The 27470-nt window shown below is 47.4% G+C and overlaps 1 protein-coding gene and 1 non-coding gene across 3 annotated transcripts; both read right to left on the bottom strand.

Annotated features, from left to right (window-relative positions):
• Positions 1-282: 282 nt before the first annotated feature.
• Positions 283-473, bottom strand: LOC130373924 (U2 spliceosomal RNA). The gene has a single exon (XR_008893564.1). It is a non-coding gene; the product is annotated as a U2 spliceosomal RNA (small nuclear RNA).
• On the bottom strand, positions 287-26539 carry ankrd44 (ankyrin repeat domain 44). Of its 2 annotated transcripts, none has more exons than XM_056579958.1 (28): positions 26040-26539; positions 21524-21607; positions 20460-20538; positions 20060-20130; positions 19166-19366; positions 18568-18655; positions 17596-17738; positions 16973-17185; positions 16116-16194; positions 15787-15901; positions 15603-15685; positions 13826-13889; positions 13469-13537; positions 12611-12751; positions 12003-12068; positions 11310-11421; positions 10262-10333; positions 9279-9480; positions 8999-9086; positions 8668-8785; positions 8144-8366; positions 7498-7585; positions 7198-7281; positions 6954-7099; positions 6726-6808; positions 6274-6356; positions 5407-5498; positions 287-4893 (listed from the first exon to the last, which is right to left on the bottom strand). In XM_056579958.1, exons 1-28 carry the CDS (start codon positions 26064-26066, stop codon positions 4604-4606), a joined length of 3204 nt encoding a protein of 1067 aa, XP_056435933.1. In that variant the 5' UTR covers positions 26067-26539; the 3' UTR covers positions 287-4603. The 2 variants fall into 2 exon arrangements, with proteins under 2 accessions (XP_056435933.1, XP_056435934.1); XM_056579959.1 differs by having other exon boundaries at positions 4690-4796.
• Between the last annotated feature and the right edge of the window lie 931 nt (positions 26540-27470).

Raw genomic sequence — 27470 nt, 5'->3', positions numbered from 1 at the left:
CAGGGATCTTCAACCTTGCAGACAGGTAGTAAATAAACAATTAATTGAACACCGGCGTATAATAAACAAATGAGGTTTGAATTTACAGCTAATTTGGATAAGTATACGATTTGATTTCAAAATGCCTTATAATTCTCTGGACATTGACACTTGTCAAATCCAAGTTATAATAGTGTAAAACGAATTTTGGGCTTAAATATGACCGCATAGCTACATAGAATACTTGAGAAACACATACAGAATATATGTTACGAAAAAGCTCAATTTTTAATTGACAGCATTAGGGGGTGCACCGTTCCTGGAGGTACTGCAATACCAGGTCGATGCGTGGAGTGGACGGAGCAAGCCCCTTTTCCATCTCCCAGTTCCAAAAATCAATTTAATATATGGTCCCCGGGTAGGGGACGTATCAGATATTAAACTGATAAGAACAGATACTACACTTGATCTTAGCCAAAAGGCCGAGAAGCGATGCCGAATACTGTCAGTGCTACGGACCACTTCTCCAGGTATGTCACTCTCACAGACGGTTTACAAATTAAGTAACAGAACAACCTAATAAATTATACACCACTCATTGTAAACCACATATAGCCCTGTTACACTACTTATATTTAGCCCAAAAGACACTAATAGACTCATGATTCAATCCAAGACCTACTTGGCACTAACTGATGACGTAGGCTGACATGCGCCAACCAGAACGCTAGAGAAGTACAATTCATTTGTTGTGATGAAATAACACTATTTACTCCTGACTGACGTCAATCCCAACTAAGATTACGTGTGCGATTGTACCGGGTTACTTTGGTAAAGGTTTGATGAACCAAAATAACCTTTATCAGCGCAAGATAAATGTAAACGTTAGGGAGCTACCACTCTTACTCCATCTAGTGGACAGTTTAGGTCACGAACTTCAACAAAAAAACCTGTGTGTGACACCCTGGCCAAAAATATATCTCAAGATATGGCAATAAATACTGCCTCGCCTGACAAATTGTTTCCAAGTCACAGAGGGAGAGGTCAACAAAATGTATCTTTGAAGGAAATAGATTCGGACGATCCTTAAGTTATATGTGTAAAACGTGTTAGACCCACCATTTATTGGGCTATAGCGCAAGTGACCAGCTAGCTTGTGAGCTCTTCAGTCCTATGCTCGCAATTTTACGTTGGAAATATGTACGATGTGACAACAAGATGTGACCTACTTTTTTTTATTATTATTCCCCCATGGAGGCATAAAGAGTAATACTTCTTAACATCCTTAAATACTTTGCATGTTGAAGACGACTTGTCCAGTGTTGAGCAGTTGGATGGACAAGGGGTGGAAGGGAGAAGTAAGGTCCGTTTCTAACTATAAAAATCGGTTCCCCGAAGTCACCAATCAAATTAGTACTACTTACGTGAGATTTCATGTAAAATCAGTCATAAAAGGCGAACCGTACGGTGGGTGGGTTGTCGAGAGAAGGAAAGGTAGGAATACATAGGCTAAATGGTGAGCAACAACAAAGACAGTAGTTTGCTTTCTTCAAAACTTCTAATTTAAAAACGCATGTCCGGCGGAGGGCTCCTAGATGGCCAGAAATGGCCCTGCTCCCCGGTGCGCATAGGTTAGCATTTGATGTTACTTTCACAATAGTAGCCAATGTAAGGTATGTTTGTAATGGCCTGTTGTGTTCAGTAATAATAGCCTTCCAAAATAAGTTAACCATGCATTCATTGGTTTGTAGTAACTTTGAGGAAGAGACATCAATTGGACACAGACAGACCACTACACAACATGAATGAATATTCTTTTGGTAACTATTAAATTGTGCATATTTACAAACAAATTTGAATATATTAAAATATAACAGTTTACAGCCAGTGTACTTTTCTATGGATCCTTTAGTAAGATGTGTATAAGAGGAATGATTCCTCTATATATATATCGCACATTATTTTCAGAAACACACTTTCGGTGGTAAGTTTAAACAAACCTCTCATTTTTTTTATTTTTGTACACTTCATATAAAACAAAGGGTAGCTGACAAACAGCATTCTCACTGCATCAGGAATCGCAATCCTGCATCAGCAATCTTACTGCAATAGGAACTTGTGTAGAGAAAACAAAGCAAAACATCGGACACACTCACACAAACACACCCACGACCACTCAAGACGGTGATTGTCGCGACCGGTGAAGCCCATCCTCTAGATGTGACGGACCATTCGGTTCTCAGTCCAACAGTGGCGGAGGGCCGTTGATCTTGTGTTGCGTGTTCCCTGTGGAGGCAGACTTAAGACCCCCCCCCTGCTGAGGGGAGGCAGGCTGATGCTGAATTACACACTTCATCTCTCTCGCTTTCTGAATTTATATTGTGTGGAGGATTGGGGTCTGGGAATAAAGTCGTCCCATTTTCTTTCACCGATGGAGATCTGTGCACGACACAATATACAAAAGAAATAAAATAACTAATTATTCTCTGCACACACACACACACACACACACACACACACACACACACACACACACACACACACACACACACACACACACACACACACACACACACACACACACACACACACACACACACATCAAAGCCTCGTAGATGTGCAGAGCGGTCCCGCGATGAGGGATGACCACCTCTTGCCCTTGACCCTTTGCAACTGAAAGTAACCTCTCACGTAACTGAAAAAGCATCCCATTCAGAAAATGACATCAGCATTCGGCCCAGGTGGACATTCTACAAAATAAGAACAGAGACACACAAGGCACTGGACAGGTGCAACACACTGGCACATAGCTGGTAGACCAAAGGTAAGACAGGGGAGGGAAAAGTGATGGGGGGGTCCTGTGCTATATATTGACCAAGTAAGTGCTGGCAGTGTTTGTACCATTGGTGTATTCGTCAATAAATATTCAGCTGAACAATTGTTTTGGGGAATTGCTAAAATGGACCCAAAATAGCTTTTGTTTAAGAAGGAATTCTCAGCTAAAATTGTACATAAGAAAATGGAACAATGGCTGATGATGGCCACCTAAGATATACTGAAGCAGTGGGACGAGGAGGAAGTTCAGTGTGGGACAATCAACAATGCAGAATCAGATCGAGGTCCCAAGAGCTTTCTAAATATATATATATATATATATATATATATATATATTAAAAAAAAAAAGTGTACAGAATAGGCTGTGCACATTAAGATAAACATCCCCCCGTTAACACTGCAAAAAATGACCCCGCAAACCCTTGTGTTTATCAATACATGGCATACCCTGGTTTCTGTTACAGAGCCAACAGCCCACATGTCCCAGTATGGACACTTGCTTTTAAAAAAGGACATAAAAACAACATAAGGACCAAACTCCTCACATCTGGGCCTAAAGCCGCCCAAAAACCTCTAAATATCATTTGTGCTTGTTTTGGGATAACATTTCCATTGACAGGTTTTCAAACTCTACGTACCTCTTTGTCAACTGCATGGAGCCTCAAGCATTAATTAAATAATTCTGCATACAAGTCAAAGTTTTAAATCATCAACCTAACACCCGCCACACAGACACACACTTACAGACACACACACACACACACACACACACACACACACACACACACACACACACACAAAGGTGGAAGTTACACGTCTTTTTCGGTTTGCAGCTGGTTACAAAATGGCTTCTTTTTACTTTGCTTAGTTTCTCTACGGACAGACGGGTGTCTGAGGCAGGTCTCGTGAGGACTGAAGTACCACGGTCAGTTTGGATTTCAGGCACCGTGGGAGAGAAGAACAAGAACAAGAGCAACCACACGAGCATGCAACACCACCTGCTCCACCCCCACCCCCACCTTAACCCATCACAGGAGGGGCTTCAAATCAAAATGAGCTCTGACGTAATCAAAAGGTTGTGATGTGAGCATCCCGCGTCCGGCCGTAGACCATCCCCTCAGGGGCTTTAGCGCACCGACCCTGATGGATGTCAGCCGGTGGAGAACACGCATGGAGGCTGTTGTCTCTTACTCAACGGCTCCACTGAAAATGCTGCGTCGCGTCCCCGCCAGTGCCGCGTCAACTTGCCGTGAGTTATCAAATTTCCTTACACACGACATCATTCTTCGGTGAAACGGGGGAGTTTGCGCGAGCCTTTCGCCGTCGGGCGTTGAACCTAGTTATCTTTTCGTTTGGACGCAGCCAAACTACGGAGGACTTTGGGAGGGCCTTCCATTCATTATCACGCCAGCGTTTCCCATCCAAATGACGAGTCGACGGCGCGCTTGCCGGACGTGGCACCGACGGCTCCAGGGGGAGCCGCGACGGGCTGACCGTGTCCCTGTAGGGTGCGTGTGGAGCGCGGTCCTTCGAGTGCTGAACCGTTACGGGGGACGTGCAGCGCCTGGGACGGCCCTCGCTGTGCGGGGACTTGCATGTGGTACGCAGAGAGGAAACGCTGGCGTTGCGGCTGTGTCTAGAGTTAGGTGAACACTTTGAGGTAGGAGGGCCGAGAGTGCAGGCTGGTGTGCTCCGGGACACACAAGACGGGGGACGAGACGGGGAGGCGGTCGGGTGGCAGGGCGGGGTAAAGGGATGGAGCGAAGCGGTCTTTTTGGGACAGGGGGTGTCAAAAGGTCTCGGAGTCTTCCGAGTCGTTCTCGGTGGTCCCCTCACTGGATGGCCCCGAGGGGTTCCTGGGGCTGCGGGGGGCCCGGGGGCCCGCGGTGACGGCGGCCCCAGAGGGGCCCCCCGCAGGGGCCTTGCCCGCGTGCTGGGGGGGCAGCTGCCTCAGGAGAGAGCCTGGGGAAGGAGCTCCGGAGCTGCAAGGGGAGCAGAAAGGCATCATGGTAGCCAGAATGAGAGCCAGACAGTCGGCAACCTCCCGGCTGGGAGCGCAAGCCAGAGCGGGGGTCAGACCTGGGGAGAGAGAGGCACAGACAGAGAGAGAGAGAGCGACAGACAGAAAGAGGGACAGACAGCAAAGGGGAGGGAGACAGACAGCAAAAGAGGGAGACAGACAGGGGTGGGGGGGAGAAAGATGCAGAAAGAATATAAGGAGGGGGGAGGGGGACAAACAGGGGATGAAGCAGCATTCTATTAATATGAAGCAGGCAAGCGCCATACAGAGGAGCATAAAACGACTGCAGATGCTAATGCTTACAACGCTGCTAATGCTATAGATGCATTCAAACAAAAAGACAAAAAGAAAAGCACATGATAGGCTATACAGAATATGCAACTAGCACTGGAGCGCAGGTAAAACAGGCAACAAGACAGGGCCCGCGGCGCACACAGAACATCACAGCAGCTTTACGTTGCTCCACTCGCTTTCCACAATAAAAGTTCTTTCATCGTAATAGTCCGTCACAAAGAGTGACGACCGACCTTCACCGCGCGGCAGAATCTACCGACCGGGGTCACGTGACCTACCATTCTCGTCCACCGTCTGGACGCTGGCGCCCCGTGTCAGCAGCTCCTGCACCGCCTGCTTCAGCCCGCTGCGGGCAGCCAGGTGCAGGGGTCTGTCAGAGAGACCACATGGAGGTTCACACACACACACACACACACACACGTTAGGAGGAGCTCAACCTGATTGAACCTCAACACACACACACACACACACACACACACACACACACACACACACACACACACACACACACACACACACACACACACACACACACACACACACACGAGGAGGAGCTCCACTTGATGCTCAGCCTCCTCTCGTTGGCCTCCACCCCGACCAGATGTTCCCCTCTGGCTGTTAGTCATTCATCCACAGTGACTTCAGTGACTTCAGTGAATGTCGCTAAAGGCTACGATATGCTAATTGTTTCGGTTTGAGATGTGCCCTGAAACCCATTCTGTCATGTAGCTGGCTTCACGGCTACAGGGACGTAGGTTAGGCTGACTCAGACAGCAGCACTGGTTGAGGGTGGGCAGGGTGTAGGGTGAGGGAGGAGAGTGGGATTGGAGGAGGAGGCTGTTTTCCCTTTTTTTGTTAGACTGGAGATAGTTTGAAATTGCAAATCTTGCACATTGTGTGTTTACGAAGCGGGTACAGGTTCAGTATCTCACCAGAGTTCAAGGCAAACAGGATTACTTTAGGGCCTATTTGCTACTATTTAGGGCATATTTGCAATGTATTAACATATATTGACTCATTGCAGTGACACAACCTGTTGGGACACCCAAGTGAATGACTGTAAATCCAAAGGCTCATTCTCAAATTGTGTTAAAAATATAGCCACATCCTTTTACTCTGCACAATAAAACATCTAAGACACTCACGTTTGCAGCGCTGCATTCGTGGCGTTGATGAGAGCTGCGTCGGCCAGTTTCTCCAGGATCAACAAGACGCAGTCCTGCTTTCCCTGTACAGAGAGAGGGGCAGGTTCATGAAACAGTAACGGTAACACATTGAATATTCCATTTTCCATTTGAAAAGAAAAAAAAAGGTAGTTCAATTCCCTGAGGAACTATGACACTGGTGACCCATTTCAGATGGATAAAGGAATAAGCTATGAGCAACTGGCAAAAAAGTACGAGAGGGTGTTAGGGAAATCCTTTACCTAACCCTTACCCTTTCTTACGGCGATACAGCCTATTTTGTTATTTTCACTTAGCATCGCTATGGGTAAATTCCATAGGACTGTGAGAATACAACCAGCAGGGGGAGCCGTTTCACCTCACTGTTGGAATTAATACAGGCTTGAGTGGATCCCCGCATAGTGGAAACTTACGTTACTGCAGGCCAGGTGAAGGGCCGTGTTGCTGTCTTTATCCGTCAGACTCAGGTTGGCCTCAGTGCTGGTCAACAGCACCTCTGGAGATGAGCAAAATAAGTTAATCAGAGCCATGACAAGAAGAAACTATACATACATGGCCACATCATCAAAAAGACAAACAAAGACACATGGGCTCTGGCGAGGTAATCGGCAGAGCAAACAATGCATCATTCCAGTCTTTACCAAGCACGCCGACTCTGCCCTTCTCCGCCGCCATCATCAGGGCCGTGCGGCCCGATTGGTCGACGGCATCGACTGGTGCATCATGGGAGAGGAGCAGCTGGACACAGTCCACGTGACCCGAGAAGGCCGCTGCATGGAGGGGGGTTCTGCCGGAGGGAGAGAGAGGGAGAAGGTAGAGGGAGGATGAGATAAATAGCAGCGCATCACCAGTATACTTCCTGGATCCTGTGTGGATCTAGCGTACCTGTCCTTGGCGTCTTTACAGCTGGTGATGTCCGACCCCATGGCCTCCAGCAGCAGGGAGGCGCAGGGCTCGTGGTCGTTCACCCTGAGCACACAAAGTAACAATGATTCGGTGTGATCCCCCCCCTGCTGCCGACTCCCAGCCTTCTGCTGGTTACCTCTGCTGAGCGCCGATAGGTCAGACTGTCGGACCAGTCCGATAGACCAGTCACGTCGCTCAGGGAGCCATACTGCTAAAACGCTTTTCGCAGCATGTGCGGCGTTAACGTCTTTGTAAGATCACGGTAGAGGGACCACGTACACAGCGCAATGCAGGGGGGTGAAGGGGTTCCCGTCGATGCAGCGGCACCCTTTCTGCTCCAGCAGGACCTCCACGCAGCCCTCATGACCTGCACGGGGGACAGAGGAACCCGCGTTTTAAGGATAAAAACAACATGGATGTCACAAGGGCAAATGAGAAGATGCTCACCGCTAGTCTATCATGCCCCTCTGAAGTGAAAGTGATAGACAATCGGATCTAAAAGTGTAGTTAATATATCACAATACCGTGTCAAGAAAATGTCAAAAAGGATATCGTTAGACTCATGGCACGATATCCTTTGTCGTATTTTGGCGAAATTGGGATATCTAAACTAACTCTCTGCTGATTCACTGTGCCTCATTGGCTCTATCCTAAGCCAGAGCCAATATGGAATTTAAAAAAGCCAGAGTGCTTTTTACATTCCATCATCTCTATCTGCCTCAGTCATCTATTTGACTTAGGTTACTGCTAAATACGCTGCTATTTGGACTGCTAAATACACCATGAACCTCAAAATACGAATAAGGCAATTGCTAAGCTCTGAGGCGAACGATATTAATGTACGTCTCAGAGTCAGTTAATAAAGCCTCCATGGCCTTGAGACGGCGGAGTGCTACAGGGGGGGGGGGGGGGGGGGGGGCCGGACCGTAGTAGCAGGCCCAGTGCAGGGGCGTGTAGCCCGACCGGTCCTGCAGCGGGGGCAGGGAGGGGGGGTCCGAGCACGCGATGCCCAGCAGCTCGCTCAGCCAGGAGGCGTGGCCCCGGGCCGCCGCCAGGTGGATGGCTGTGCGGCCGCGCGCGTCGCCTAGCAACACGGAGGCCTCCTGCTCCAGCAGACACTGGATGCACTCCTCCTGACCGCACAGCAGCTGAGGGGGGGGGGGGGGGGGGGGGGGGCCGGGGGGGGGGGGGAGCAAGGGAGGGTAAAAGGAGAAGAGTTGGAATGGGAGCGGTGTGATAGGGCGCCACAAGCACTGCACTATAAGGCTCTGTTCTTATGATTGACTGCTCTCATGTTTCCGTTATCTTCTTATTGAGGGGTTTTGATTGACTGCTGACCAGACGGGCTTCTCAGGAAGTGGCCCGACATACTGGGGGATTGACTTAAAAGAAATGGGATCAGGTTGATCGACTTTTTCGGACGCAACACATGCGCACACTAGTGTTTACCCCGAGGTGCAGGGCCGTGAGGCCATGGTTGTCGGCCATGTTGGCGTTGGCCTCTCTCTCCAGCAGCAGAGACACCGCGTCCACGTGACCCCCGGCCACGGCCAGCATCAGAGGACTCCTGGAGAGAGAGAGAGAGAGAGAGAGAGAGAGAGAGAGAGAGAGAGAGAGAGAGAGAGAGAGAGAGAGAGAGAGAGAGAGAGAGAGAGAGAGAGAGAGAGAGAGAGAGAGAGAGAGAGAGAGAGAGAGATTAGGAGTTGGCGGCTGAGGAGGGTTGAGCAGCATGAGGAGGAGGAGGAGGAGGAGACAGTGTGGCAGGAGGAGGAAGACTCACTGGCCCTGGGAGTCAGCGGCGTCCACCAGGTCCGCACTGTCGGGGTCGTCCAGCAGGAGGCGTACGCACGTGGTGTGACCATTCATCACTACCAGAGAAAAAAAAAACCCGGAGGAAAGCTTGTGTGAGCAATATAGGAGTCGTGGGAGGATCATTAGAATGAAAACTTTATAGAGGAAAAAAACAAACACAGAACGAAAGCAACAACGATTGGAAACCGGCGTACGAGAGAGCCTTACACCCGTCAATGTAAATATAAATCACAACAAGTGAGCCCTACCGGCCAGGTGGACGGCCGAACGGCCGTACTGGGTGTCCACGGCGTGCGGCGACGCCCCCTGGCTGAGCAGCGTGTGGACGCAGTCCGTGTGTCCCCGGAGCGAGGCCAGCGCCAGGGGCGTCCGGCCGGCCTCGTCGCCCTGGTCCACCTCCCGCGCCCCCTGCAGCAGGACCTCCAGCGCCTGGGCATGGCCGTGGTAGGCCTGGAAACAGGGGGGGGACGATACACTTTATAAACCCACCGGAGTAGACACTCACATACATAAGTCAGCTATGGAGCATGACAGCTGAGAGAACCCATCTGGGAGCAGAAACGACAGAAAGACACAGGGAGGCACAGTCCTGTTTAAAACACTGATTAGCTCCTGTACTTCAGACGTCTAGCAATCAGGATTTAACAGTTTCATCGGGATTATTGTCCCCAGCACCGGCATCAACATAATGGTCCAAAACAGAAATACATGGAGAATAATGCTGCTCAGAAAGGGTTAAGTGTGATTGCTTCGCTTCTGTCGGAAGGTTCAGAGCACAGCATGGATAGAGAGAGAGGAAGCATCATGGGCTGATGAAACAGGAGAAAGGAGGAAGCGGTGTGCGTGCGATAAAGAGGTATGTTAGGACCGGTTCCTATCACTGGCGGGCTTGACTTGAAATAGAGGAATTACAGAAAGCGCAGATCGGCACGCTTATCTTGCTGGACTCGTTTTCATTCAAACGATAAATTTGAAAAAACTCAAGGCTCCTGAGGTTGGTCACAGGCAGTTTAACTTTAAGTAGTTTGTTGCACATGACACACACATGCACACACAAAAAAAAAAACACAAACAAAACGTGTGTGTGTGTGTGTGTGTGTGTGTGTGTGTGTGTGTGTGTGTGTGTGTGTGTGTGTGTGTGTGTGTGTGTGTGTGTGTGTGTGTGTGTGTGTGTGTGTGTGTGTGTGTGTGTGTGTGTGTGTGTGTGTGTGTGTGTGTGTGTGTGACTCACAGCAAGGTGCAGAGGGCTCCTGGCACTGGGGGAATCTGGCTCTTCTTGGTGGCTCTCGCCCCTATCCAGCAACTTCAAAATAGGAGTACCAAAAAAAAAGAAACACAAACTTGAAAGCGTCACCACGAATCTGACTAAATCCTCAATAAACATTTTAGATTGAATTCATATGGCAGGCCGAAGAATGTGTTAAGACCTAATCATCTCTTATGAATGTGCTATAATTTGGTTGTTTAACCATTTATATTATAAATGTTAAGTATTTCATTCTGTTTCCCTCAAAACCCATGGAAACGGACAACAACACCCTGCAATGTCATTTCCATGTGTTGAATAAATTGCCTGGAGATATCCCACAATGAATACATTTCCTGCCACATGGCCCTCAGTAGGCGCATAGAACATCATCACGTGGTGTTTGCTGCAACAAGGTGTGTGTTTGTGTATACACACAAACCACCTGAGAATGACGTGGAGCCCTGTGAGCAACATCTGACGTGGTGACAGAAAGAACAGCGAATGACGTTCATTGACTGTCTAACTAAACAAACCTGACCGCATCATATTATCGCCTGGACAGTGTTGGGCACATGGCTTTATCGATAGTTAATTTGTCATCTGTCCCTCACTGAATAGACTTCAGTTGGATGGTGAGGCTATGTTACAAAATGGTATCAAATAAACAGGTATTAGGTTATTTGATCTCCAGTTCAACCCATGTGTTCCACCTTACCTCTGAGAGGAAGAACAAATGGGGAAAAGGTCAGCGTATTTTTTTGGACGCTGCGGATATTTGCTGCGCAAGGAGACACTTGGTTTAGTGTGCGATTGCACATGCACACAGTTTAGAGGAAACACTGTGCATGTTTTGTGTGTGTTTTTTGAGTGTGTTTGTGTGTGTGTAAACTGCGTGTGTGTATGCTTGGGTGCGTTTGTGTGCGTGTGTGTGGGCTTGTTTTGTTTGTGTGTTATCTGCGTGTGTGTCTATGTGTTTGCACGCTTGCCTGTGCATGTGTGTGTGCATGTGTGTGTCATGTGTGTGACTGACCAGCTCCAGACAGTGTCTGTGTCCGTATGCAGCGGCATAGTGCACAGCGCTGTAGCCCTGCTTGTCTTTGAGGCTGGCTGTCGCTCCACTCTGCAAGAGGAACTCTAAACATCTGCACACAACACCCCACAACACATGTGAGCACAACAAACAGTAGGCCGCACCACACAAAGACACACCAATATTAATACCACAAAGAGCAGGCAGCCCACACACACACACACACACACACACATAAAAACCTGCACAATAAAAACATAAAAGGTAGTTGTCTATTTAAAAAATGTTTGGTTGCCAGCATTTCTCCTACTGCCTACACTGCTCTGGACATACACACATGACCCTAACAGCAAAAATGTATGAGCTTTTGCTGTTCTAGCTCATGCACATGCTACTCTGTATAGCTATCTCCATAGCAACCGTCCCCCAGACATGTTCTGTACTGAACCTTGTTACCCCAAAATTGCATTGAACGACTCCACACAGGTTAAGAGTGCGTGTTCTCCGACCATACTGTGGGGGGCAGTGTGGCGCGGGCAGTGCACAGCCAGAACTCAAACCCCAGCCCGACTCTGAATTATAGAGCATCACGCAGGCTGGGGCAGCCATGGGAAATCAGCTCAACAGACAATGGACAGCAGAGTCTAATGAAGTGAGTCACGATGGTGGTATCTTAAAGGACACGAGACTCACTGCGCCGCCTCCTTCTCCCTCTCCGCCTGGACGCCATCGCTCTCCGGCTCCAGGTTCTGCCGTCGTCTGGAGAGGAGCGGGAGAAGCAGAGGGATGGAAGGTGAGACGGACAGAGGGAGGGAGGTTAGACAAGAGGCCAGGCAATGAAGCACATAAGTCAAATAGCGAGGACATACATATTCTAACTGGACGTCAGGTCTCTGAAGTCAGGGTAAATAGGTAGGTTTTTTTATTTATACCCCAGTTACCCTGCTAAGTCACGTGTCAAGTCAGAACATGTGACTAAAAGTCCCTCACTCTTTCCAGTGCAGTCTGAATGCTCCTTATTAGGTTTGTTTGTTGCCCATTTCTGGTGCAGTAACAGGACCAACTTGCGGATTTTCCACCAGCTTTGTATCATTACAATGTGGTTAGAATGGGCACTATTTTAGAATTTTTACGTCAAATGAACGGGGGGGATCCGGCTGCAGACTGTGGAGATATGTAAAAATCTTTAATTTGCGTATACTACCGACATTTTTGTGATATAAATTTGTTTGACAATCTGCAATGTATTCCTCTAAGCACGGTCAAAGCTGTGTGTGTGTGCGAGTGCTTCTCCCGCTCACCTCCTGTCCAGGTCGGACGCCGCGGCGTAGTGCAAGGCCGAGCGCCCCCATTGGTCGGTGGCGTTGATGCAGATCCCGCACGCCACCAGGGTCTCCAGGCACTGGTAGTGCCGGCTGGCTGCCGCGTAGTGGAGGGACGTTCTGGGAGAGGGAGAGGGGGGGAGAGAGAGAGGGAGGGGGAGGGGGAGGGGGAGGGGGAGGGAGAGGGAGAGGGAGAGAGAGAGATATGGGATAGGGAGGGCAGAGCAGAATTCAGATTTCAAGCATATTTGCATACATGCTCAATGTCGCGTAAGCACGACACATACTCTTGCACACACACACACACACACACACACACACACACACACACACACACACACACACACACACACACACACACACACACACACACACACACACACACACACACACACACACACACAACCCCGCCATCTGGTATAGTCTAATACACTTTATTTTCATACAAGATGCATACATATGCTTCTTATGCATAAACATTATTTTTCTGCATGTGGACATGCAGACCTCCAATAGCATGTTTGCATTCCAATAAAGTGACACCAGACTGTTATTGTCAATACCAACGACTAGCCTTTTTGGTTACTGTATCTCAATGAAGAATAAAATATAACAATTTAAAACAGACAATTAAGAAGAAAAACATTGGAGCCCAAAAAACCCAAAGTCTAGTAGTCAGATATGATGGTCTATGCATCGTAACCATCGTATTTTCTGTGTTTCGTGACACAATTAAAATAAAATGATTGAGGAAGCCATTTCTTCTGTTTAATGACGGTAACCAGTAAAAGACATACATCTATGGGGATTCAAACCCATGACAGAAGGAGCACCGACCTGCCACACTTGTCCCTGCGGTTGTGGTCCCCCCCGCTGCTCAGCACCAGCTTCACACACTCCACATTGCTGCACGGGGGAACACGCACAGAGAAGGTCAGAGAGGACTCACACACAGCTGACATGATTCACACATCCTACCCAGAGAGGTTAATGGCAGTCAAACAGGAGCAGCTCCCTCCCAGCCTGACATTGATGCACTCTTTGTAATTCATTCATTAACAGGATGCTAATACACTAGCATGGGAGTCTGTGTGTGTGTGTGTGTGTGTGTGTGTGTGTGTGTGTGTGTGTGTGTGTGTGTGTGTGTGTGTGTGTGTGTGTGTGTGTGTGTGTGTGTGTGTGTGGTGTACACACCCTCCCGCGGCGGCAGCGTGTAGGCAGGTCCTCCCGAGGCTGTCGGGGGTGTCTATCTCGAAGCCTGCAGACAAGAATGAGGCGATCAACATCACCCCTGACCTCCGACCTGCAGAGGGCAGCACTACGAAACCCCTCCTCCCCATCGACCCACCCCAAAAGAACATACACACTACCGACACGAAAATAAAACAGAGGAAGAAGAAAAGCAGGGTTGACACTATACAGTCACAGAGAATAAAGAGACACGCACACACACAGCTGGTGAGTGAGTGAAAGAGAGTGAAAGAGACGAAAATGGGGAGAGTGAGAAGGGGGAGAGAGGAGGAAAGAGAGAAGGGGGAGAGAGGGAAGGGGGGGAAAGAAAAAGAGAGATAGAGGGGTTGAGAGAAAGAAGGGGGGGATGGAGAGGGAGAGAGAGCGATTAATGAGCGAGGGGGCGAGCAGGCGAGAGAGCGAGAGAGAGAGAGAGCAAGAGAGAGAGGATGGTAGAAAGACAAGTGATAGCATGGTTGGGGGGGGGGTTAACACAACATGACCATGTTAGGTGAGAGCGTGCACAGGAGAGCAGTGTGTACTACCCATCAGGGGAGCTCAGAGTCCCAGACAGAGAGAGAGCACAAGCCCTGAGCAACGGGTATTGACACACGATAACCCGACAACAAGAAACAGAGAACCAGTGGCTGAGAGACAGGTAGACACCGCGTTGACGGAGTTGAGCGGGAGGCGGGGAGAGGCGTACAGACGGCTGCAACATTCAAAGCACTAGGAAAATTCGTCACGTCGTCGTTTATTTCAGCAAGGAGAGAGGTCTGCACATCGTCCTGTGGATCAATACATGTGACCGGCTCCCATTCCTGACCGGTCTAAGATCATTTATACATGTTTCACTTGGGCCACCACCTGTAGAATAATTGAAGGAGATCCTCGCACTCAGAAGCTTAAATAGCACTTCTATTGGTCTTGATTGAGGGAGATTTCTCTGATTCTTACATCCATGTATATCACACTCCCGACACACCTGCACTACTAGCTTGGATGTGCGCGTTTCTACAATTCAAGCCACCTCCTGTATCAAACAACAGGCAGGGATCAGTGAAACCTCTTTGGATGAAAGTGCCCCCCCAATGGCATAAACATCGGATTTCCTTGTCAAATTGGGAATTGGGATGAAGAGGACAGGATTGTGTGTGGGGAGGACACGGAGCACATAAGTGATAAGTAACCCCCCACCCCCCCACCTCACTGGGGCTTTGTACTGCTCTGGAGGAGTGTGACTCCAATCTGGCCCGGGCTGAATGCCTGCGCTTGTCCAGGAATCAACCGCAGAGAGGAGACCAAACCACGAGGGGTCCAGTTTCCATGCTCTGCAGCGAGGAAATTACTCTGATATTTGCCAGAGAGCCCTCGTTGAAACTCAGTATCCTGTACGTCTCACACATTCGTTCTACAATAATCACACGACCATCGGTTGGACACCGATGTAAGATTCCTGACCGTTCCCATTATTATGAAACACATTATGTTACGTTTTTTGCGTTATGATTTTTTTTTGCATTTTTTTTGCTTCTCTCATGAAGAGTTAGACAGGGGGAGAGAGAGAGGGGAGGACCTACAGCAAAGAACCACGGGCAGGAATCAAACCCGGGTCGTTGCGTTGAGGACTGAGCCCTGCGTTGTGCTTCTTTAACGAAGAAAAAAAGTTCAACGTTTGTGGAATACTTCCTGTCAGGGTCCACGGGGCAAGGGTTCATGGGTAATGTAGTTTCTTTGGTACCTGAGGACAGCAGCTTCCGACAGCAGTCCGAGTGGGCGTTCAGGGCCGCCATGTGGAGGGGGAACATTCCATGGACCCCCCGCCTGCACACATATCGGACGGAGAGGAAAGGTCATCAATGAGAGAGCGTTGGAGGGACAGGATTTTAAAATGCGTGTTCGGAGGAGGGAAACCCATCGCCCACCGCGTGCAGTCGGCTCCGCTGGTGATCAGCGTGTTGATGAGCAGCTCGTGACCGTAGCGGGCGGCGATGTGCAGAGGGGTGTTGCCGTCCTTGTCCACGCAGTCGATTTCCCCGCCTGGAGTGGAAGAAACCCCAGGGAGGTTAGAGGCCCGGAAAGACTCGCAACAATTAAGAACATTGCAACCAGGACAGCCTCCAAAAAGTATCTATATATATATATATATAATTTTATTTTATTTTTGTCATTATTAGATTGGTATTGTACTTAATATATAATCTGAATTGTATTTTTAATAGCTTCTTTATTTTATTGAATAAAGACAAGTCACCATTCTGGATGAGGGTCTGGGAGCGTGTGAAGCGCCCGTGCACGGCCGTCATGTGCAGAGGGCTCTTCCCATCCCGACTCTGTCACAGGAAACAAAAGAGGGAACGTTCCGACTTAAAAGGGATGACATTGATGCGTCACACACATGGATGACGTCGACACAAAGCAGCCACAACATGACTCAAAAGGAAGAAACTCGTGGCCTCAATTTAGGAGCTCTTAACATTCCACCATGTTTCCAGCCGCCACTTCCCCTCTTGAATCAATACAAAGTCTCAAAGTGTGCAGATGCATTAGAGCATTAAAAAAGGGGCACAACAATAGTGCAGGGTATGTAAGGCCTATCAATACTGTCCATATGGAAAGCATTGTTAAGGAACACTGCTTCAAATTTGATATTTTGTATAGAAATATATTATTATACACTCTAACCATTTACATTATTTAGTCAACAGCTAGCGTTTTACCTTTACGCCTGCATGCATTGAGGTAAGCAAACATATGTAAAATGAAAAAATCCGATCCTGTAACTTATCTACAATAACTATCATTAGATTCATTAATCATTTGATGACAAACAACAAAGCGTGTCATTGATGGGTATTGAGACAGTTGAAATTGAAACAGTAGCACGCACGCACTCACGCACGCACACACACACAAACACAAGGACTCCTGACAGAAACTCTGAGGAAGAAGGGATCCCTATTACTTGAAAATTAAGGGAAAATATCATTTAATTTTGGAGGAGTGAGGGGTACAGGTCTGCTATAAAATGTGTCCTTCTGGTGAGGCCTTTTGAGCCTGTCACTGTGATTAAGAGCTGAACCAGTAACACTCGATCCACGAGCGCAGTACCTGGACATTGACGTCGGCCCCGTTGTTGACCAGGAACTCCAGGCAGAGGGCGCCGTGCGTGGAGGCGGCAGCGAAGTGCAGCGGCGTGAAGCCCTTGTTGTTGGACTGGCCCACGTTGGCGCCGTAGTCGATGAGCTCGCTGACGACGGCGTCCTGTCCGTTGAAGCACGCCACGTGCAGCGCCGTGTTCCCGAACGCGTTGGACTCGTCTATCTGCGGGCGACGTACGTTTTAGACGGCAAACAAAAAATAGGCATTGTGCAAAATAAACCCAGAATGTTTTCTGAGATGCCTTTTGGCGAGATGGTTTGCATGGATATCATAGAAGTAAAACAAAAATGTTTTTCTTTTTAATTGGGTTTCTTATTTGGAAAGTTGAGGACGGATAACCGGCTGAAACAACCGTACCAAACGAGTAACAATGTAGTAGAATTATTTTATTTCAAGTCAAGGGTACAGAAATGTGTGTGTGTGTGTGTGTGTGTGTGTGTGTGTGTGTGTGTGTGTGTGTGTGTGTGTGTGTGTGTGTGTGTGTGTGTGTGTGTGTGTGTGTGTGTGTGTGTGTGTGTGTGTGTGTGTGTGTGTGTGTGTGTGTGTGTGTGTGTGTGTGTGTGTCGCGCTACCTCTACGGCGAGGTTGAGCAGGTGTCGGACCACAGCGATCTGGCCGCTGGAGGCAGCTGTGTGCAGAGGGGTGTAGCCCCGCTTGTCCTTGCAGCCCACCTCGGCCCCCTGGCTCACCAGCAGACACACCACGTCAAGGTGGCCTGATGAAGTCCCACACACACACTTAGTTAACGTAATAACCTAACTGGAGACAGCATGACAACCAACAACCAACAGGCCCTGAAGATAATGCCACGGCATTAGGGCTGGCTGTTTCTGCAGAACGTCTATGAACTGACGAACAATATGCCCTGCTTGTAGCATCCTGAATGGCAAGCAGGTAATGCGAGACGAGATGGTGGATGACAGATTGTGTTTCAAACTTAATTTGGAATCTTTGGAATGCAAGTCGGAAATAAACCACAGTACTCAAGAACTGTTGAGGCTGTAGAGAAAGAAGAAACATGTTGAACCTCTAAAAATCCCTCTCAGAGCTGGAGCCGTACAACAGTGTTTCCAACATGTTTTTGATGACATAGCCATCTTTACACAATACTGTTTTAAAGAAAGTCCTGCACAAATTCTCTCACTTTATGGAGAGCCAGTTTTACATCCAGCCTCGAGCCAAGCCACTAGAAGCTGCTCACTCTCACACACACACAGACATATCTTCATGGAAATAGCATGCGTTTTTCAAATTGTTCATCGGACAGAAACAGGCATTTCCAGTCTGTCCCATTCATCTTTACACCTTACTCCAAATGAATTGAATATCACGTTGTGCTCACTCAGCTCTTTCTGACACCCCTCCTCCTACCGAGGCAACATGAGATGGAGGCGTTGGGTGAGTCAAAGTTGTTTCGAGATAACAGGCTCAATCTGGCCTATTAGATGACTCGGCCAGCGATCGATTGTGCATAAAAGCCGCCCTTCCTGGAAAGGAGCGCGCCACGAGCGGATGGGACGAATACAGTTTCAATCTCTTCTTACCCATGAAAGCGGCCCAGTGCAGTGCCCGACCGTCCTTCTTATCGAAGGCATTAATGTTGGCTCCTTTGGCGATGAGCAGGTTCACCATCTGACACATAGCACAGACGACGAGGGGAGAGGGATGAGTCAGGAATGAATCGGTTTGTTTTGTTTGCAGTGCGTTTGTCTCCATCCCCATGTACATTTATAAATGTCTTTATGTTCACATATATGAATGGAAATATTTCGCTTGTGTCACTCAAAGTGTAGGCGTGTGGTGGGGGCGGGAGCATATCTTATTTATAGGATTGAAAGGATTTATTCGAACCTTCCAAATCTAGGTAGACGTGCCACTTTCTAAACAGGCTTGGGGACAGAATCAAAGGAGGAGAACCCTGCACAGAAATCATGTATGTGCCCACACTAAGACAAACACAGACACACACACACAAACACACACCGTAAATCCATCAGTATGAGATGGATTTAAAAAAACAACAATGCTAACAGCAAGGAGGAAGTCGAACACGGCGAAACAAAGGCCCCAAGCAGGAAGCCGACTGGGAGAACGCCGAGCGTGCGGGAAGTGCTTCCGGCGGAGCGGGGATTCGGCCCGTACCTCGGTGTGGCCGTTTAGGGCAGCGTGGTGCAGCGCCGTGCGCCCGCCGCGGTCCGACACGTTGACGCTGCTCAGCAGGGGCACGATGACCTCGGCGCAGCGCAGCGCGTTGTTGGCCGCCGCCACGTGCAGCGGCGTCTGCCAGTTCTTGTCGCGCGCGTTCACGTCCGCAGAGTGGCGGATGAGCACGCGCACCGCCTCCTAGAGGGGGAAGGGACCGAGGGGGGGGGAGACAAGGGGTGAGGGAGAGGGTGAGTGAGACAAACAGAAGGCGAGAGAGAGGATCACATGCTGTGTGTGTGTGTGTGTGTGTGTGTGTGTGTGTGTGTGTGTGTGTGTGTGTGTGTGTGTGTGTGTGTGTGTGTGTGTGTGTGTGTGTGTCAAAAAGTAGTCCAAAACCAAACTATAAAAACAACAGCATCAGAGTATGGTATTGTTGTGGTTGCAATGTTTGTTTGGTTAACATTCTAGCCAGAGATGACTCCATCCATGCAGTTAGATTTATTTATAGTTTACGATCAGTCATACAGTTCTGATGATTCTTTGTTCTGTGTGATTCCAGGAAACATCATTAAGGTGAGTCTGCTCCAACTATGATTCAAAGCCATACAAACTACATGAGTCACACTTAAACATTCTGATCAACTGTGTGTGTGTATTTGGTGTGTGCCATTTGTGTGTGGTCTGTCTATGTCCGAGTGTGTATGCGGTCACATGTGTGCGTGCTCCATTTGTGTGGCTGTGTGTATGTGTGTGTTTGTGCGTGGGCCGTGTGTGTGTGTGTGTGTGTGTGTGTGTGTGTGTGTGTGTGTGTGTGTGTGTGTGTGTGTGTGTGTGTGTGTGTGTGTGTGTGTGTGTGTGTGTGTGTGTGTGTGTGTGTGTGTGTGTGACTACCTCACTACGAGAGGCCACAGCGCGGTGGAGGGGAGTGAGCCACATGTTGTCTTTGGCGTTGACCCGGGCCCCTGGCGAGGAAGAGGAGAGGGATGAAGAACACATGGAACCACAATCGTGTGAAGTACCAGACACAAGCGGTGGGATCCACAGCCAGAGTAAATCTGTGCCCAATGAATCGAAAAAGACAATCTTATCACAGATAGAGGACTGCAGAGTGAGACATCTGGTGATATAAAACAAGGGAATAATAAACATGGAGGAAGCGACAACCATGTTCTGGATTCAGGAGCAGGGTAAGGGTCCGTGCACATGAAACAGAAACACTTAGAAAAGACAGACGAGAGAGAGACAGAAGGAGAGAAGGGACAGACAGACGAGGGCTGTATACTTAGTGTACCAGAGAGGATGAGGAGCTCTGTGATCTCGGCATCGCCAAGGAAGGCTGCGGCGTGCAGCGGCGTACGCTTCTCGGCATCCTGGCAGAGGGAAACAACAGTCCATTAGTCAGGGTCTATTATTCATAAGCGCTGCATGGGGGCCGTGCGGGCAGATCTGTCAGGCCTCCTGTCTGGATGGTTCGGCAACCTTCTCTTCCCTGGGATGAATGCCGAATTTTATTGTTTTTAGTTTTTTTGTAGCTATAGTAAGAAACGGTTGTAAGACACACAGGATTTAAATATAAAAAACATTGATGTGAGAGGCCTCTATTCCTACTGTGTACATGCTTTATTCTCTGCATTGGACACAGAGTGACCTCCAGCCCAGGGGTTCTCATCTCACGCGGGGCCGGCTCAGAGGAGATGCTTCCGATTTTGGTATGTCGGCGAGAGAGGGCGGGTCTAATGGAACATTTAAAGCAGATATTCGTCGAGGGAATGGGAAGCAGCGGCAATGGCTTCAATGTAGAAATAAAATGGATTTCACATATGTACATATACTGTACATATATTCTTCTTTGGTTTAACTATTTCATTATTTGTTTCTCTCTTTTTAATCTTATCTTGTACAATTAAAAAAAAAATATATATATATATATATTATTTCACGCAAACACACACACACACACACACACACAGTGCACCCCCCCCCCCCTCAATGTCCATCTGATAGGACAAGCCAAAAATAGCTCTCTCAACCAACAGCCATTCAAAATGGACATTGACAAGCTCCTCATTGTATTACGATGGCCAGAGCCCAGTCCCAGGAGAATAAACACAGGCCACAAGGATGGCCGCCCCCCTCTGACTTCCTGTGTGTGTGTGTGTGTGTGTGTCAAAATAAATAAACAGCAGCCCTGGACTTGGGCCAATAACGTAGGCCCGGAACCGTGACCCCCGCCGCGACCCCTCCACGGCCGCTTCACACAGGAAGTGAAGGGCCGGGGAGCCGCAGTCAAAGAGCTGATCTCTGACGCTCCCATCCAGCAGCTACAACAAACCTAGCAGGGCGTTGGGGTCTCACCAGAGCATTGATGTCTTCAGACTTGTAGATGAGGGTTCGGATCTCCTCGGGATCTCCATTGAAGATAGCCTGGATGAGCGGAGGCTGCGGAGGGCGGATTAGAAAGAAAAAATGAAACGCCAAGCTCAGATGAGAAATATCTTTGAACAACAGTGTTTCTTTGTGTACAGCAGGGATGGGCAACTTTCATGATAAAGAGGGCCACATTTTTCATCATAACCATGCTATGCTATATGACTGCGCACTTCAACTAAACGTAAGCTCAGAGAAGCTACACAATTTTGAATTTGGTAGATATCATTTCCTATATTCTGGTGCATTTTGGGAATGGCCACTACCTAAAAAATCTTCCAGAATCATAACCTATGTACGGTATGTTAATTGAACCAACATACATTAATTTCATGTCTTCCATGCTCAGAGAGCCACATGAATGGTTAGTATTTTTATCAGTGCAAAGGGCTCACACACACACCATCATTCAATGATGTCACAAAACTGAAAAGCAGTGGCCCAACATTAAGTGCAACAACTCAAACCCAACAAGCATGATATTCATTCAAGTTGTAGTAGTTGTAGTGGCGAAAGTGGAAATCTTTCATGACTGATATCGTTTCTAAGCAAACTAGGTATGGGTTTGCCTTTGAATTCTATGAACAGATACTCTGCTTGTCATCTTTCTTGACCGAATGTTCTGTAACTCGATAATTTTATTTATTCATTTTTTATTATGTGCGGGCCTGACTGAGTGATGAAGCGGGCCGTGTGCAGACCTCGGGCCGCAGGTTGCTCCTCCCTGGTGTACAGGTTCAACGAGGCTAGGGGAGAGCTAACCGCCCACTCTGAGGTAATGAACGTATTAAGGCTAAATCTTGACGCTACATATGAGGTGGTGATCACGTCTATTTTATATGTTACCCCAATAGAACTACAGCATTGTACCGCATAGTAGGGCTGAACGATTTGGGGAAATAGTGTAATTGCGATTGTTTCGACCAATATTGCGATTCAGAAGGCGATTTTTCTTTTTAAAGTTCCTTATGTTCTGAATTCACTAAACAAGCAATAAATCATTCTATAGTATGACCAACACAACATTGGAAGCAGTCAACATGTAAACTGCTCCTATAGGCCAGGCCTATGTGTTGAGATGAATTGATATTATTAAATCTTTATTTAACCATTGAATGGTAAAAGAAAAATAAATATGAATCTTACTGATCTCCAGTCAGTAACAGTAAAATAAATCGCAGCCTTTTGCTAATCATTCAGCCGTACCGCATAGTACCACCCACTGGCGTTTGTTAGACTGCGGCCTCGGCAATCGGGAAAAGAAAATGCATCGCTATGAGGATTTGAAATCCACCGTCACAGTTTTAACGATGCTTTGTCATTCGCACAAAACAGACAGAAAGGCAAGCAATACAAAGAGTAAGTGTTGATAAACATAGAGGAGCTACAAAATGTTGTCATGATAACAACATTGTCCTTGCCACTTGTTATAGAAGAATGAGAACAATAGCAGAACTACAACTGAACTTATTTCTAGCACAAAATCTTATAGCTGATCCCTTAAACAAAAGCAGCATTGAAAGGGAGGAGCCAAATTATCCATTTACTAAGCAGAGGTCATGCCTCTACAGAGGCCCATATCTTCCTCAACCCAGACCCAAGGTCTGAGGTAAATAGAGGCGGTAGATAAACAAACATGTTTCCACGCTATCTGTGTCATTCAGCATTCCCTGCAAAAGGTCAGCTCACTGAGAAACCCAGTGGGAGGTATGTGGACTCGAAATGCCTTCGACATCCACCGTCTAACATATGGGGAGACGCCCTTGTCTCTCTACTCAAAAAGGTAGGCCACACATTTATACAGCTGTAGCACCGCCCGAGGTGAATTAAAACAGTCAAGACAGAATTAACTAAAATATGTGGGTATTCCGCTCTGTGTAAACCAACTGCGCGATACTCTTTCCCCAATGAGATCTGGATCAATGGGTTTCAACCATAAGAATAGAGGTGCAGCAAACAAAGATAACCATTTGGATTCGGTGCTGATAAATCAGTTTGTGAAGAAGTAGGCTCAGTTCTGCTTCCTGTGGGTTTCAGTCACATCTAGCCACACTTCCTGTTGCACAGTCTCTTCTCAGAAGAGCCAGAGAAAGAGAGCGAGAGAGAGAGAGCGGAACCAAAGCGTAAATGTTTCACTCCTATTTGAAAAAAAACCGGCCTAAAAAAAAAACCTCTTCCTCATTTGACTCATTTGAATGTTCATACCATGTCAAGACTGTGTTATTAAGTTTATCAAATGTACTGCAATATGAAGACAAAATGTTTCACGTAGCCTGGACCATCTCCACTTGCTCCCCATCTATATATGATCATATGTTGTGCTTCAGTCGCCCTCCCCAACCTGCTCTCACAGCCACACATTTAAACTGGATATTAACGTTGCTCACGTAACGCAGGGACCAGAAATAGCCCAATGTGGGTATTACAGAGAATCACTGGACCTATGCAACTGTGTTCCTGTCCTCCTTGTGCTCTGTTCTACTGGAGGGATAGTCAGGATTAGGTTGCAGTGTCGAGGTGGTGCATCACGGGACTTGATAGGGAGTGCAGGGCTGCTCTCTGAAAACAACCCCCAGGTTCTAGGGAGACATTTGGGATGAGGGCTGGAGAACTGAGGACCCGCCGGGAGTGGATGAATTTGAGGTGTTGGTGTTGGAGAGGGGGCCGGGGTGCAGTGGTCCTAATGAGAACATTCCCTTAAACCCACATCACCAGCACACTTACAAGCTATCTAAAGACTTCTCAAACACAGGAGCTCATTGTTGCAGCATGAACGAACGCACACACGCACACACATTTTGTCAGGGATGAAACACCACACACACACACAAGCTCATTGGCTCCATACAAATAAGGCAGACCTTTTGCTCCAGAGATCAAACCAGTAAATCATTTATTTGTCGCTTAACCTCAATAATGACTCATTGTCCTTAGAAAACACAATTTCTGTCACTAGTTGCTGTATCTTCCCAAATAATCATATTGAGATCCACTGTGTGCTGCTGTCTCATGGTTATTCAATGTGAGGTGAAAAACAGATAGAGCTCCTCAACCTGTTTAGGAGCCACCCCCAATACTGATAGCCATCATTCAGAGAGCATTCAATCGCTATTGTTCAATTGATTGGAAAAGTGTAGAATTTTATATCCAAACCGTTCTTGTGATGCCATGTTTAAGCTGAACCCCCATTCAGTAGGCAGCACATCTTACACTGGCAACAATATTGTTTTTAAAAATCCTACATTTGAATGGGTAGCAACAGAAACAGTAAACAAATTAACTCAAAGTTAGTAGGTTTTACAAAGAAACAAAAGGCATTGATTTACGTTAAATAAAAGCCTATGTTAGAATATAAAGAGTTAAGACATTATATGTGCACTATAATAGATTATTGTTCTACTCGCTTTGAGTCACTGAACAAATGTGTGTAAAGCACCAAATTAAAACTACTTAGAGTTTAGTAGCTGGACATTTTTGTGTACTTGTGAAACAAACACATGATTCAAGACTGTCTAGCTAACCCCTTCTGTCACTGTCAAATGTCACTCAACCATCTCACCGATGACTCCATATTTAGGTATGATTGTCATGTGGGTGAAAGCATACTGCACACATAATCATGTGTTCTGCTTTCTTCGGAGTAGGCCTATACACTTCACCCCGTGGTGCTGAGATATACATCTAGCAGCCTACATCTTGTCTAGAAATAACAGGAAGTTCCACATCTTCCTGGCCCATGAGCTCTTGGAGACCATCGGGCTGTCATCATCAAATAACGTTATAGTCCTAACTGTTTAACGTTATTATCTGATTCGATGACTATAACAATAAAGGCATTCCTAGACTGAATTATAATGACGGAACACGTTGAACATCCAGCATTATAAAATGGTATTTGGCTGTAGTAAATCAACACCAGATCCCTCATAATGTAACCATAGAGGCGTCTGGGAATCATTTACATAGCTCCAACACACACACACACACACACACACACACACACACACACACACACACACACACACACACACACACACACACACACACACACACACACACACACACAGCATTGTAAATTGGCTACAGAGCTACGTTGTAGAATTGTGCAGTTGGGGATTCTGGAGATTATTTTGTAGGCAGGAAGTGTTCTTGTTATGCGCCCTGATTACAATGATGAAACAGCGGAGATGGACCCCAAAACGCATCACCGACGCAGCGCTACATCTATGGGTTGCCCACTGGTGATCACAGATTTGCGACAACGGTTGTCATATTTATTACACAGCTATTAATAGATACTGTAGAGTCGTATACGTATTCGATCATGTTAAATGTAAAAGTGTGTTGCGATCATATTATCACACATCACACGCGTTAATAACACATACAGTGTAGCTTGTTGGCTATGTCTAGTGCAAAGCTAGGCTAAAGCTAGCAGGTCTACCTGGTCGGCGAGTTTGAGGACAGCCATGTCTCGGTCAGCTTGGACTGCACATCCACTCTTCAAGATCACAAGACCATGTAGTGTGCAAGGCTGCGATTCAATGCCTGATTTCCTGTATGATACTCTTACGGTGTTTCAGGCGTGTAGATCAGGCAACTTGTGTCACACGCCTCTCTATGGGCAGCTCATAAAGGCCGGGAGAGCAGTAGGGCCATAGCCCGCTCCACTAACGCTATCTACGGCGATGGGAAGCTGGAGGGAGCCGCTGATAACTGGGCTGAGCTCGGAGGGAGGCGGGGAAGGAGGAACGGCTCTTCCGACTGATGTAAACAATCCACATTTATGGCGGTTGCAAAGTAGCTCTTCGTTTTTCCAAACTATACACCAGTACCACTTCCCCCTCTACGCAGAACCGGAAAAAACTATTTCCACGCTACGAAAGAAGTGGAGTGAACTCAATTGAGCACACATTGCACAGGAAGTGCATGTTCCTCTCCTCCTCTCAGATGCAGAATTGAAAGAGTGTGTGGTGCCCGCTGCATCGATGAACAAGCTTCGCGTTGCTGCCACCCATCGGAGAAACTAAAACCGGGTCAAAGCAATGCACATGTATTCAGAAGACACACTGAGCGGCATTCCCCAGATCGGATTCTTCAGCAGGAGCATGATCTTTTCCTTATCCGTTTTCGAAAGACATCATTTACATAGCAACATATACGTCTTTGCAATGATTTTAAGAAAGTATTTTGACACATTAGGACACATCCTCATATTGACTCAATACATATGTAAAATAAATGACAAACACATTAATAAAGGGAAGGAAACTGCCCCACACAAACACAATTACACATCCGTCCGGGGGAGATTTGACCTTATTTAACCACAGGTTTTGGAATCTAGACCACATTTATGTTAATAACATGCTTGAATAAGAACACGAGCAGAGAATCCCATGCATGGGTGGCAGCTGCTAGGAGAATATCTGGGTCGATGCATGTTGGCCTCACTTTGGATAGGAAGCGTGGGGGAGGGTCCTGCATTGTGTCGTTTGTGAAGTTGGGGGAGGGGGGTCCCCACTCACGTCTGACTTCTGTGATGAGGAATCTGTAACGCAGGCTAGACTCACTGGGATGGGTGTGAGCGTGATGGTTGACCTTCATTAATAATCACCATCCGCATGATTTGACCTCAGACAAGAGAGAACGGAGCAGCCTGGGGGGTCTTGAGAACTCGTACTTTCAGAACAGTCTGGGGCAATAGACATCTTGTGAAAGCGGTAGGCATCTAGAAAATTTTAGCTTTTCCGCCAACGTCTGGAATGCGCAATATTGTAAAAACAGGTCATGCTTTAGTAGATTCATACAGAGGCATGGACATCTCGTCTCCCCATTCAGGAGCTTGGTTCAGCCGTAAACGAGGATGAGCTTG

Source organism: Gadus chalcogrammus, chromosome 20, assembly GCF_026213295.1.
Source record: "Gadus chalcogrammus isolate NIFS_2021 chromosome 20, NIFS_Gcha_1.0, whole genome shotgun sequence".
Taxonomy (NCBI): Eukaryota; Metazoa; Chordata; class Actinopteri; order Gadiformes; family Gadidae; genus Gadus; species Gadus chalcogrammus.
This window is presented reverse-complemented; position numbering and strand designations above follow the sequence as displayed.

Coding starts and splice junctions, on each gene's coding strand:
- ankrd44 (XM_056579958.1), bottom strand. CDS start 26,066: ATGGCTGTCCTCAAACTCGCCGACCAG. Junction 9,087..9,278: donor TTCGGCCGTCCACCTGGCCG/GTAGGGCTCACT, acceptor TTTCTCTGGTAG/TGATGAATGGTCACACCACG. Junction 8,786..8,998: donor GCCGCTGACTCCCAGGGCCA/GTGAGTCTTCCT, acceptor CTCTCTCTCCAG/GAGTCCTCTGATGCTGGCCG.